The 14,389-nt window shown below is 44.6% G+C and overlaps 1 protein-coding gene across 1 annotated transcript in view; it reads right to left on the bottom strand.

Annotated features, from left to right (window-relative positions):
- Window positions 1–8,532: 8,532 nt before the first annotated feature.
- Window positions 8,533–14,389, bottom strand: part of Klhl6 (kelch like family member 6) — a 37,118-nt gene continuing 31,261 nt past the window's right edge. The window contains 4 exon segments of the mRNA XM_038346780.1: window positions 8,533–9,037; window positions 9,040–9,258; window positions 10,518–10,731; window positions 11,943–12,145. Coding sequence (XP_038202708.1) covers window positions 8,958–9,037; window positions 9,040–9,258; window positions 10,518–10,731; window positions 11,943–12,145 — 716 coding nt within the window. The 3' untranslated portion in view covers window positions 8,533–8,957.

Genomic DNA, 14,389 nt, shown 5'->3' with positions numbered 1-14,389 from the left:
AAAAATCATCTTAGGGAGACTGACTTTCATTTTCCTTGTTTATCCATGTCTGGTCAAGAGCAGCTGGATAGAATAGACATAGAAAAAAACAAAGCATGAGGTATAATTAATAGGAGTCTTGAGAATGGAAAGAAGCTGTTGCTTCAGTCTGAGTAGATCCTTTATACTCAGGAATGAGTTTAACCTCTAGTAGGTAGGATAGCAAGCACTCTGTCCTTTTGTCCTTTTGGGCTTGCCACTATGGCAATTCATTTTTCAATCTGAATCCACTGAGATAGACCGCAGACTTTAAACTCTTGTCACCATTTTCAACTGCTCCTGTAGAGAAGAACAATGTAGCTGGGAGGCACCTAGAATGTGTTCATTGCTGCTCTATTCATAATAGCCAGAACTGGAAGCAACCTAGATGTCCCTCAACAGAAGAATGTATAAAGTGTAGTATCATTTAAACAATGGAGTATTACTTGGATCTTTAAAAAGATAACATTGTAAAGTTTGAAGACAAGTGAATGAACTAAAAAAAAAATCTGGAGTGAGGTAACCCAGACCCAGAAATATAAGTATGGGTAACTATTTATTTGTTTTATATCTATATATTGACCATTTAACAAATGATAACTAAACTACAATCTATAGTCCAAAGAGGTATGAGATAAAGGAAGGGACTGGGGAGGTGAGAATACATGTATCTCCCTAGGAAGGGAAAATAGAAGTGATTTTACTGGAGCAGGGTAGGCAGGACAAGAATGGGAGGATCAGGTGGGAAGGAGGAGGGAGGGTGGGGTTTAAGGATAGAATGAGAGGAAAGATGGCAAGAATTGAAGAGCATTTAAGGAGCATTTGAGCAGCTGGTATGAACCCTAGTGTGGTGGAAATTTTCCTATAATACATGAAGGTGATCCCAATGAAGTCTCCAAATAATGAGAGAGACTGAACCTTTACTGATCATCTCTTTCACCATATGGAACCTCGGTGCCAGGATTGGGTTTCATCCAATCAAGTTGTTGCCCAAAAGGGTCCCATGAAAATCTCTGAACAACCAAGGCTGTTTCCAAGACAATAGATTGCTCTCCACACACTGAAAGCAACACCCTATTGCTGGAGACAATACCCACACAATCCATTGAACATGGAAAGTTTGATCCGGTGCCTACATAGAACCTTCATCCCCTACATTCTAGTGTCTATGACACAGAAAGGTACTCTGTAGGCTAGCAAAAGAGAAAAGTAAACACCAAACCAACAACAAAATCTCTGATCTGCAATCTGTCCTTCCTGCAAAATACGCTAGGACAGTGGTGGCACAAACCTTAGGGAGTAACCAACCAATGTCCAATTTGAGTTATGGACCCATACTGAACACTGCTTGAGTGACTAATAACCAGAGTCTAGACATCCTAGAGATCTAGGGTAAAACCAAATACTACTGGTCTAAGCATAACAATAAAATGACTCCTAATGATATTTTTCTTTAATCAAAGATGGGTGCCTTATTCAGCCATCATCAGAGAGGCTTCCTCCTGAAGTAGATGGAAACAGACTACGGGCAAGACTGAACTCTTGGGCAAAGGAGGCTTGGGCACAGGGGACCCCAGAGCATTTGTCATTTCACCTGATAAAGTTATCTAAGTCTGTGAGGATTTAGAAATCCAGAATTCCTAGTTCCGGCCAGGTATGCCCATTACCTAATTGACATTGGAGCCAGATATGGAAGGAGAGCTGCATGAGTCATGAATCTGAGGTCAATAAGATCCAAAGCTTTGAGGCTTGGTTTTAGGCATGCCAAAGGGGTATCCTTTCACACTGACAACTCGGAACCCATCAGAAGGCAAGCGAAGCTACAGTCATTCTACACATCACCTAAGTTCAGGCAGCGGCTGGAAGAATGAGCCTGATTTGTAAGGAGGACACTCCTGCTTGTTGAAGTCAAGGGGCAAAAGCTGAGGAACACCTGGAGTTTCAGAGAAACTAGATCCTGACACCTCCAGACGTGGGCTGAGCCTTATTTTTCCAGTGATTTTCTGGTGGATGCAGTCTGAGAGACAGACAGCAAAGAGTGTGTGTTCTGGATGTTGGTAGATACTGAAAGAGAGGTGAGGAGAAGAAATGAGAGAGGAAGAGGAAAAGGGAAAAGAAAAGAGGGGAAGGGTGGAGGGGGAGCAGATTAGGAGAAGGGCATAAACTGAGCTTATGTGGCACACCAATCAAACCCCAGACGAGACTTCACATCTTAGGTAGACAAGGCCACAAAGCCCAGAGATTTCAGGCCTGTTGACTGTTCAGTCCCTAATAAGCTGATGACCAGCCAACCGTTGACTGGATAGATGTCAGACATGGAAGGACTAGAAGAGTTGCCCAGAGGGAAAGGTAGGGTGTAGGACCCCAAAACACCTCCTGGGCTTTGGAACCAAGTGGCTAGATTGGGACTGTCCAAAGCAACAAGAAAATAGAGAAGAGAGTGACTTCTTTAGAAACAGACTATCCTTTACTAGGACATGAGGGGCAGTAGTCTCTCTGTAGGTGGAGACTGTGCAGAGACATGAGGTTTTACAGGGCATAGGGGGAACTTTTGGGAGGAAGATTTCATCTGCGGATCTGCTCTTGCAGTCTCAAATGTTGTAACTATCAACAGAGATTGGTTTGGTGACCCTCTTATAGGAAGCTTCCAGGAGCCTACTGCCCGCAGATGCTATCATAGTGTTCCCCGCTGACTTGAGCCTTTTAGGACATTGGTGCTTTAGGTGCTGCCATCTTCACTATGAGCTCATCACTATTAACGAGAGTTCCTAAAAAGAAAACGGTTATTTAAAATTACACTGGCGTGGAGGGGGTGGAACGATGCAGGTCCAGGGCTGATTAACTTATCTTGGGCTAGCTTCAGTCCCTGGAACAGCCATCCTTTGTCCACCTCTGTGTCATAACTAATGTCCTGTGACTAATAGATTGTAAACCTTCTGAAATATATTAACTTATCAGGCTACTAGCTTCCACTAACACAAAATCTAAGACCATCAGCAGAGCACCCCAGGCCTATAGAGGCTGTAACCGCCTCTCTGACATACCCACCGATATATTTTAAACTTGCCTTGATTTATGAATATCTTTGTGCTGTAAAATTAGGAAGCTTCTTTCACATTGGGACATAGAATTTGGGGTATCTTGGGCTAGAAAGGAGAGAAGGGCTGGGGTGAGGTCTCCAATGACATTTTATGAGTCATCAACATAGTACTTTAAGGTCATGTGATGTGTTTTTCACAGCAGGCTTTCTCGGCAGAATGAAGGAGTGAACTAAGGGTTGCCAGGCTTGTGGAATTTCCTCCTTTACTGCTTTCCTTCCTCTTCAGGACAGGTAGAAATAGCAAAGCTGTGCTTGTGCTGATGGTTATATTTCCCTGATAGCAGACTTTCTTTTGAGTCCAAGGACTGAGTATGAGTGCTTGTTTCTCAAAGCCGCTGAGACCAGCATAAGAAGAGAACAAGGTGGGGTTTTGGTGACTTTAGCTCATGCCTGTTTCTGACCAGTCAGTACGGTCCCCTTAACTTCATCGATATAGTCTCTCTCTACTCCATCAAAGAATTGGGCCTGACCTCTGGGTCCATTGGGATGGAAGAGACAACCAGGTAGCTCAAAGGCCCCACAGCAAATTGCCTGCTTGTTGGTCTTGCTTGAACTTAAGCCTCGGGTCTCAACACTGGGTCCTTTCCTTGCTTCTTGTTTGGAAACCTATTCCTATTCCCTATTCCTCTTGCAAGCATGTTCACAAACTCCAGAACCTTTCTGTTTCTCCCACCCTCATCCTCTGCTGCTAACCTCCACCTCCTCTTTGCCAAAGATGCTTGTCCACTCAGGGATCTACCTCAATATGTAACTTGCTATATCTGAATGTCCTGTGGCATCCTGCTTGAGTCCTGGGGTACTCTAGTTCTAAATTAGTCCCCAGCTCTCCCCATAGTGGTAATATGGGTTAGAATAGTTAATTTAGTGACGATTTTGGTAGAGTTTTGTTGGTGTTGCTTGGGGTTTTTGTTTTATTTTGGTTAGGATTTTGCCTTATGTGGTAGTTTAAATGAGAAATGCATCTCTATTCATAGGCTTGGATATTTGAACACTTGGTCCCAAGCTGGTGGAACTGTCTGAAGAGGTGGTGCAACTTAGTTGGAAAAAGTACATCAATGGGTAGGTGTAGTAAGAGGCTTCTGATTCATTCCCAGCTTCCTATAACTGAAATAATCACACAGAAACTATATTATTTGTAATACCGTTGGCCAATAGCTTAAGTATATTTCTGGCTTACCCTTACATCTTTTTTTGAGATTGAATATTTATTCAGGGGGTTATGAAGGGGGAAGGGAAAAGGGAGGGGGGAGAAGAGGAGAGAGAAGAGAGAGAGATGGGGAAGCAGAGAAGTGGGGAGAGAGGCAAAAGCGAAGCTGCCTCTCTGAGAGGAAGATGGAAAAGAGCTTACTCTTACATCTTAACTCATTTCTATCATTTTTATTTTATCATGAGGCTCATGGCCTACCTGCAAAGTTCCAGCTGGCAGCTTGTGTCTTTCCCCTGTGGCAGCTACATGGCATCTCTTGACTCTACCTTCTTTCTCCCAGCATTCAATTTAGTTTTCCAACCTAACTCTACTCTGCCCTATCACAGGCCAAGGAAGTTTCTTTATTCATTAACCAATAAAAGCAACACATACACAGAGGACTTCCCACACAATATCCCCTTTTCTGTTTAAAATAAAAGGAAGGTTTTAACATTAACATAGTAAAAATTACACATAACAAAACAGGTATCAAGCAAGAATTACAGTTACAATATTTATATCTACTTTTTCTTTTATTATAACTAAGGAAAACTGTAATTGTAAATATCTATTCTTCAACTCATTAAAGACCCCAGAATGATATAATATTACCTAAGTAAACAGGAAGTGCATTGTAAGCAACTTCCAGAACTCTAGAATTGACAGAGACATCATGCTGCCTGCACAGTTACCCAAAGTTTTTCTGTATCATTGTGGCATCCAATCTTCAGCCCACAGGCCCATAGTATCCAGCAATCTTTTCTATGAAGCAGGAAATTTGAAGATCTGTTTTGCCTTGTAATGGCAAAGCCCATTAGTTGCTTTCTTCTGTGCCCTGCAGAACATCTGGCAGACTCTTTAATAAAGCAGGAACCCCAAACTGAACAGGACGTTCATGTGGGTCATGTTATTTTATCACAATGTGCTATTTTATCCCAACAACAGCAAAGTAATGAAAACCTTTTAGAAAAGAAACCCAGTTTAGTATGTATATGGCACAAATACAGTGAAAGAGGAAATTCCACAGATTAATGTACAAAGGATGACATCAGAGAAATACCTTTGACCTAACCAAGCCTCATTCAGCCAAGAAAGCATGCTGGGAAAAACCGTGTTGTATGGACTTGGGTGACATGGGTACTATGGCAGTAACCCCTGGAGCCCTCATCCCAGCCCTTTTCTCCCTTCAAGCCATCGCGGCACACTCCAGGCCTTTCTGTATCTCCCCTTAATCAAGCATCTCTTTTTCAGCAATCATCCATGTTTCTCTCTACAATTCACTGTAATGTGGCACAAGAACCTTAACGCCTGCCCTCATGGCCCCTGCCCATACATCTGACACTTGGAAACCCAAACCCTAAGTACTCTACAAATTATACTCAGAATGACAAACTTTTTCTTTCTGTGAGCTACAGTGGGGGAAGCTTCAAATGCAGAATGTTAAATCTTTTTACAAGAACATGTGTTCCTACTTCCATCCATTCCTGAGGATCCTTGTTTCTTGAGTACAAGTACCTGTGACTTTGGTACAATTCATATGCTTATCTGGTATTATAAAAATCATGCAGCTCTTCCTTATGAGCACCTATGAATTCTGAAGTAGTCCTGGAACTCAAGACCTCCACTTTGAGTCAGGTCTGGAAGTCAGATTCAAAGTCCTTACCTTCTCAGCATGTCACACACTGAGAGATGTTTAGTGATCCAGCTCATCCGAAGGTAGACCAGTTCTCCACTGGACAGAGCGAGAATTCTCCATATATGCTAATGATATTATCATTACATTTACTCTTTGACAGCTCTTCCCTGGCTTAGGCTTCGGACCAGACTGACTTTCCCTGGGCTCACAAGGCTCAGAGAGGATCACATAAGCAACTCGACTAGCTGATCTTAGTGCCCAGATTCCAGAAGGAACCCATGGAGGGCAATCAAAACATGGATGCAGCCTCATGAGTTCATGTCCCTCTCCCTTTTAGGTAACTCAAGGAAAGGGTGACTTAGAATACTTAGAATACTGTGTAGTTCTTGAGTCTCTCTAGGGGAGGGATTTGTCATTCACTCATCAGACCTAAGTCTCAGCAAGCACAGAAGACACCATGCACAACTTGGATGTGAACAGGATGTAAATGAGAGAACAGTTTCAGTGGAGTGTCATAAACGTGCTTAGTGCTCACGAGTGACAATGTGCTCTAAATGTGCTAACATGCAGAGTGGATACACAAAGGTGTTGTCCCGTCTTACATCCTACAGGCGGGAACAGAACAGCCATGCTTGATGAGAAGATAGAGCAGTGTACACACCGATGTGCATTGCCGTTTATCTTCAAAAATCTAGATAGAAGTAAAAATAGCTGGAATTCCCAAGGTTTTAAAATATAGTTTGAACAGTAGTTTCTTCCAGACATAACTTTTTAATGAAAATGAAATTCACTATCAACTCTATTCTACTAGCTTCTGAGACTGCGGAGGTGCACGAGCATAGTATGACCCTCTGACATGAACTACAACTCTACCAAGAGTTGAATTCTGAAGTAGTCCTGGAACTCAAGACCTCCACTTTGAGTCAGGTCTGTAAAGAGCATCTTCTATCATCTTCCCCTGGACTTGTCTGTTGAGACTAGTCTGGGATGGCCCAGTTGTTTTGAAAAAGGTGAAAGTCTCTGCTTTCCAAACACTGGGATTGCAGGCAGCTCACGCCTGCTCAGCTTTCATGTGGGCTCTAGGGCTCCTGACACTGGTCTTCAGGCTGGCACAGCAAGTGCTTGTCCACTGAGCCACCCCAGCCACTAAGACGCAGTGGTAGTTCTAGTCCAAAATGGCGCATCCTGTAATCAAAAACAATGGCCACGATGTGGGGGAAAACAGGACCTGTCTTTCACCTTTTTCAAAACAACTGGGCCATCCCAGACTAGTCTCAACAGACAAGTCCAGGGGAAGATGATAGAAGATGCTCTTTACAGACCTTAGAAAAGGCGTCTTGGATGATGTAATCACTGTGCTCTTTACTACAGCTTATGAAACAAGACCTCATGGCCCCTGTCTTCACCTCAGGAATGAAAATGCATTTCCACTGAGTTCATTTGAAATACCTTTGCTTTCAATGAAGGGCTGACTCTGTGTTTTAAGTGGAAACTGAAGCAAGTTGATCTGACACCTACATGATGGATTTACAGGGACCCTGAAAACTAAGATCTGGGAAAGTCAAGTCCCAGGAACATAGACTCAAATTCTTGAATTCCATCCAGAAGAATCACTTCTAGAAGAGCATTCTTAGGAGTGACCAATAGTATGAAGGTGTTCACAAGCGGTGAGGAGAGAGAACACAAAAATAAAGCAGTAGTTGTACACTGAGAAGCCAGGGCATCAAACCATTGAGAAGGCAAAACTTCAAAAATGTTTTTATTTCAAACTTTAATTGAATTTTATTTTTTAATGTGTGAGTGGTGTGTTCACAAGTGTGAAGACCCAAAGTAGATGTCAAATGATTTCCTCAGTAATGCTCCGCTTTTCACTGCTGAGACTTCTTCCAGGCAACCACTCTTCATTTTTGTTTACTGACACAGGGTCTCTGGATGAACTGGAGTCACCAACGCTGACTGACTGAACTGCCCAGCTTGCCCTGCAGAACCCGTCTCTGCTTTCCAAACACTGGGATTGCAGGCAGCTCACGCCTACTCAGCTTTCATGTGGGCTCTAGGGCTCCTGACACTGGTCTTCAGGCTGGCACAGCAAGTGCTTGTCCACTGAGCCACCCCAGCCACTAAGACGCAGTGGTAGTTCTAGTCCAAAATGGTGCATCCTGTAATCAAAAACAATGGCCACGATGTGGGGGAAAACAGGACCTGTCTTTCACCTTTTTCAAAACAACTGGGCCATCCCAGACTAGTCTCAACAGACAAGTCCAGGGGAAGATGATAGAAGATGCTCTTGACAAGTGACCCAAAAGGCTCCAAGACCAGTGGTCTCATACATACAAGGAATAAAAGGAAGACAGCACAGAAAAACACCTTTATTCCCTTGTCTTCAGCACCAGCCAAGTTTGGGGTTAACTTTCTTTTTTTTTTTTTTTTTTTTTGGTTTTTCGAGACAGGGTTTCTCTGTAGCTTTGGAGCCTGTCCTGGAACTAGCTCTTGTAGACCAGGCTGGTCTCGAACTCACAGAGATCTGCCTGCCTCTGCCTCCCGAGTGCTGGGATTAAAGGCGTGCGCCACCACCGCCCGGCTGGGGTTAACTTTCTATTTTCCTATCTGAGTTAAGTGTGGTGAAAGAGACACTAATGTGGGAAGACCTGTGTTAATTCTGGCTTAGCTGCTTGCTCTCTGAGTGGCCTGGTGAAGGTTGGCCTGTCTGAAATGCCTTTTCTTCGCCTCTAAGACAGGCGTAATATCTATCCGGCAGGAGGTCATTCCAAAGTTAAGCGAATGATCACGGATAAGTGCCTGGCACAGGCCAGGGTAAGTAGGCATGTATGGAATGTTAAACATTACCCTGCATCTTGAGGTAGGTCACACAAGCATTCACGGCTGGTCTCATAAGCTGGCCCCATGATAAGCCTTAATGTCAAGGCAAGCCTAAGGCTCACAAGGATCCTGAGTAAGTTGGGGTGCGGAATCAGTGCTCAGACACTCCAGGGGCACCTTCCTGAGTCCCTTCACAGTCACACAGATACTGCTCCAGGCACAACCCGCCGGATGTGAGTATATGATTTCCTGATGGTGACACTGCCATGGTGGGCCCTCCTCGCGGCAGGACACATTCCTCTGTCAGCTTCTGCGCCTCGGGGTCCCAGCAGAGCACAGTGGCAATGACTTCATTCTTCTCATCCCTCCCTCCGGTGATGTACAGCCTGTTGTTGCAGGGCGCAATGCCACAGCTGGCTCGCTCGTGACTGAACTGTGTCACCAGACACCAGCTATCTTCCAGAGGGCTGTAGGAATAGAGCGCTCTCATGGCACCACCTGCAAAGAAAGAACACGCATGCTGGGCATCTTTTTGGGCCTTTCCTCATTAACCACACGAGTTCTACTTTTGATTAGGCCAGATCTACCATCTTACCAGAGAAACAGTAGACTGGTGGTTTTCTTCCCAGAAAGCCAGGATGGACCCCCAGGTTACTGAGGTGCAACCTTCATCTCCTTTCAATTCTCACCGGGTGGGAATCTGGTTCTAAAAGATATCTGACTGAGCACAGCTGCAAAGCACACCTTAAGACTGGCTCCCTGGGAACCCCAGCTGGTGCCTCAGGTATTTCAGTGTGGCTATGTTCTCATCTGAGACCCTGCACACTAAAATCAGTTTTACAAATAACAGAAGGACAGTGTACAGAGGCAATTCATAAAAGTTGTCAACCTGGCAATAGCTAGGAACAGCCTCTGTTTGGAGAGTAAGCAGGATCAAGGACATCGAGGTTGCCCATGTTGATAATGGACCTTTGAGACCTTGGAGAACTGACCACAAACAAAACCTCAAGAGACCCGAAGCAAGGGAGAGCTATGTTTTCTGTAATGGTCACACTCACCTCCCAGTGCCTCCCCTGATCAGCCCTGAGTTACCCACTGAAGCTGTTTGTATTCTGGCATCTCTTTAATCAGCAGTTTTCTATTGTGGCTGCACATTAAAATCAGCTGAAGTTTTGAAGACCCCAGCTGTACTCTTCCCAGACACCCTTCTCCCCTCCTCATTTCACACGCCTGGCATAAGGCCTGGCTACTGTAACTTTGTAAAGCACTCTTTGGTGATCCTAAGGAATGCTCAGGGTTGAAAACCACCAGTCTTTAACAATTACATGCAAACTGTGGTCTGACTGGCCAGGCTTCCTCTCAACTAAGTACATTTTTTTTCCAAGTACCTAAAATCAAGCAGGAGAGGAACGTGTCCATGATCACAAACTAACCCGTACAAACGTTTCCTTTTCTTTGAGCATTTGGTACACAGCATGTTTCAATTTCTGTATATTTGCTATGTTTGCTACACAGTTTTACTCCTGCAGTGACCCGGAGCCTCCTCCACTGACTATAGCATCCATGCTTTGGGTGGCTGCTTCTACCTCCAGGACTTCAAGGGAAATTCCCACAAGGAAGGCCTGGGTCAAAACCACCTTCTCTTCCTTCTCAGCCTTGTTCACATCACCCAGGCATTCTCAAAACGATAACATCTGGTCTCCCGGATGGCCACAGGGACGACGGGCTACGGATGTAAGAAATCCTCACCAACTCACCGACAACATAAATGTGATCCTGGAAGCTCACTGCATTGATGCATTTAGCCTCTACTGGCATGGCTGACTTCAAAATCCATTTATTGGTCGAAGGATCATAACACTGAGTCTTATCTGTGGCCAGCTTCCCATTGGGTCCTCCTCCAATGACATACAGCTTCTTCTTGTGGCTAGCAGCGGCAAAGGAACTGACATGAACAAGGAGGGGTGCAGCCTGCAGGGGCAGAGGGCACAGGAGTCAGTGTGCTGCTCAGATTGCTGGAGAAGTTCAGAGCACATACTCGGGCATGCTTCAACTGAAATGGCAAAGCCCATGGGCTCCCAAGAAAATGCAGAGAGAAACAAAACCCACCATCTCTACAGATTCTAGGAAGCCTGGAGCAAGCTGTGTCTTGGCTGATCCTGCTTGTTTATCCCCGAGTCCCAGCTCTCAGGGAAGGAGGGACACAGGCAAGACTAAATGTCCCTGTATAGGAAGCCAGCATGTTCATATTCATTCACTGGTCAATTGCTAGGTGCCAAGGTTGGTTTAAGGGTATGCACATATGCAGATGCTCCCACGCAGGGGCAACACTGCAGATTTGGGGATTAAGCCAGATGTCTGTTTGTGAGCCCAAGGACACTAAAGGAGACTTTTGGGAGCCTCTTGTCAATCTGCATAACCCTTTAGTTTGAAGGACTAAGTGATGGGACTTGATGGTTAGAGAAGATCTTGGACCAAGCCCATGGTTCACAGGCCTTAGCTGGATGTCGCAGCAATGTGATGATAACCGTTCCTTGTGCTTTTAAACTTTCTGAAGCGGGAACATGCTCTGACAATAAGAAAGAAAATCTGCACTTGAGAATGATCTGGAAACGCTGGAGATAAGGTTGTTTTCTTATCCTGGGGCAGTTTTTAACCAGAGGTGGCTTTGCTAGAGACTTGCTCAAAGGCCTGTAAACGGCTCATCAATAATGAGAAAATAAATACAGCCTGCCTTCTACTCATAACCAAATGACCCAGGGTTCACAGATGGTGGAGGAAATGGATCCTCCCTTTTCTGGTTTGGAGGGGAGCAGGACAGAAGGCATCTGAGGTGAGACAAACTCTGGGCCAGGCCATGTGACCAATGGGGTTAACCATCTCAGGGTAGGCTCAGCATCCCCTCCATAACTGGGGCTCTGGCTAGCACAGGACAATGCCTACACAGAGCCAGGTCGCCTGGAAGAATGTTACTACTATAACTGGATTAATAATGTTGACTCTTGACTCCTAGGAAGAGAGAAGTCCAAGAAGATGTCTATGGGAACAAAGTGATCAATCAACCAGCCACCACCATAGACAGTGTCAAAGTGATCAATCACCAGGCACCACCATAGGCAGGATTTTTGTTTTGTTCTTGTTGTTGAAGCTTTGAAATTCCTCCCAGAAAAGATCTCCCATACCTCTGACCAGCAGTTGTGGAAGGGATCATAAGTCTCCACATTGTTGATCCTCTGTAAGCCGTCAAAACCCCCAATGACGTAGACTTTGCCACCCAATACGACCATCTTATGCCTCCAGCGGCCTATGTTTAAATATTCAATCTGAATCCATTTGTTGATTGAAGAATTATATTTCCAAACATCATGCTGTGTTTCTTTGCCACCTACAAGAGACACAAAGTACTTTAAAAACACAAGCAGATGTCTCCAAATACAGTTTTCCCCCAGCATTCTCCTCAAAGCGCTAAGTGTTCAGCCAAGTCCCAGCGAAGGGGAAATGGGGAAATCCTGAAGGTCTCATAGGAAGGACAAAACAAACTCAAAAGAATGAGAAGCCACAAAGGCCCGGCTGTGCCTCTAAAGCTCAGGAACGGGGGGGCACATGGAAGGATCCAGAGAAGACTTCAGTGAGGTCAGTCTGAGTGGGTGGGAGAGTCTAATCCAGTGTTTGTGTTCCCCAAGAAGCAGGGAGCAAGGCTGAGCAAGGGCTTAACAGTCAGAAAGTTAGAAGGAAGTTCATATTCTAAGTGTATTTATTTATTCATTTATTTAAACAAACAAACAAAAACTAGAAGAAGCAACAGTGTGGAAGAAATTACCAAGAGATCTTGCAACATTATTTGTGCTTACATCTTCAATCTATATAAAAGAGTAAGTGGTATAAAGAATGGAATCGACCTCTAGGCAAGCTTTTGCTTCCTCTCAAGGGTTAATCCAATGGGGCAGGCCTGAAATATGGTTTAGGTCTCCTGCCCGGAAGGCAGGTCCACCTTAAAACAATGCATCTCTTCCTTTCCAGAGTTCCCGCCCCAGTGCCCTCCCTACACTGAACCAGAACCAGAGGACACCTCAGAAAGACAGCGTCTGACTATTTCTAGTTCTTTTCTAGCCTTTTCTATCAGATACTGGCCAGAACTTAAAAGTGCTTTAAACTCCCTAAGCAAGGTTTTGGGATTCCGTACTCTTTCTAAAGACACCGCCCACCTCCTCATCCCCACCCTCACTCCCTCCACCCCAGCCCCACACCAGACTCCCGGAGCTGCCTGTGCCCAGCTGGCTGACCTCCATGCTGTCTTATCTAAAGCAGCATGACTTTTGTTTTTCTCCCCTTCTGTCTCCTCCTTTCCAGGCAGCTGTAAGAGTTACACCTTCCTCTCCCGGGTTTTTTTTTAAACCCTAATTAATTGCCCTTGAGCTTCATTTGAGTCTGTTCTTAAATCTTTTAATAAGAAGACCAAGAACCCCGAAGAGAGAACAGACTTCCTGGGTGCTATCTGGTGGATCTTCTGGGGCTCCCTATGATTTCTAGAAGCCCTCTTTTCCTGTCTTTACTTCTTTAGCTGGTTGAGTCAAGGAACCCGTCCCTGCACCCCTAGATGGCAATGTGCCTTGTCCTATTTTTAATTAACTTTTATTATGAAAACATATGCTTACAATTGATCATTTGAAAGTAAAACGGCTAATGTTTTCCTTACAACCACTCTCTTAGAACACAAAAATTATGATGTCTGGGTCAAAGGCACATGCTTGTGAATTTTTATAGGTGCTTCCAGTAGTCCTCCAAAATAGCCCCACCCCCTCTACAATAAAGAACAACGGCATGATAATGTGACCAGTATGGCAGGAATGAAGATATTCTGAAGAGACTCTTGTGTCCCTCACTCTATCTCACTACTGAAATGAAACCATGGACCCCAGGAAATAAGAATTTCTCCAGGAATTTCATGTTGGAAGATGAAAAAGGCTGAGAGCAAAGTGTTGGCCAGGGGGAGAACTTGTCTGCCAGGAAGAGGTTTCCTAGAGTTCTCGCAATTTTTCAGACAATCTTGTAGGTAAGAACGAAGCCCAACCAAAGATGGGTTATTAATGGACAGGACCACACTTTAATGGTCCTTAGGACTGCTTGCTTAGTCGTGCAGCCCCTGGCCCTCTGTTCATATGGTAATCTCACCAGGTACAATGATACCATATCTTTAACCCCAGCACTCCAGAGGCAGAGGTGGGCAATCTCTAAGAAGTTGAAGCCAACCTGGTTTACACAGAGAGCTCTAAGGCTGCCAAGGCTAATCAGTGAGACCCTGTCTCAATAAAGCAAATCAAATCAAAAAAAGCCTGTGACTTCATTTGGGGGCCCCAAATATGAACTTGAGTGGGGTTGCCTGATCATCTTTGTCCTTCTTTCCAATGTGGCCTCACTGAGTAAATCTCTTCTTCTGCGTTTTACTATTAATTTGGCTGTGTTAATTGACTTTTACTACTAATGACTGTTTAAATTGGCTTCTTGGATATAAGTGTGGTCAACCTTGGCTCCTTGGTGTAGAAACTGTGCCTGAGTTTGGTGGGTGTGTCACTGTCTGGTACCATGGCTGTGGAGGGGCTGCATTTCCTTTCCTAGAGCTGTGCCCACA

Source organism: Arvicola amphibius, chromosome 10 (genome assembly GCF_903992535.2).
Source record: "Arvicola amphibius chromosome 10, mArvAmp1.2, whole genome shotgun sequence".
NCBI classification, from domain to species: Eukaryota; Metazoa; Chordata; class Mammalia; order Rodentia; family Cricetidae; genus Arvicola; species Arvicola amphibius.
Note: the sequence above shows the minus strand (reverse complement) of the source record. Positions and strands in the feature narration are given on the sequence as shown.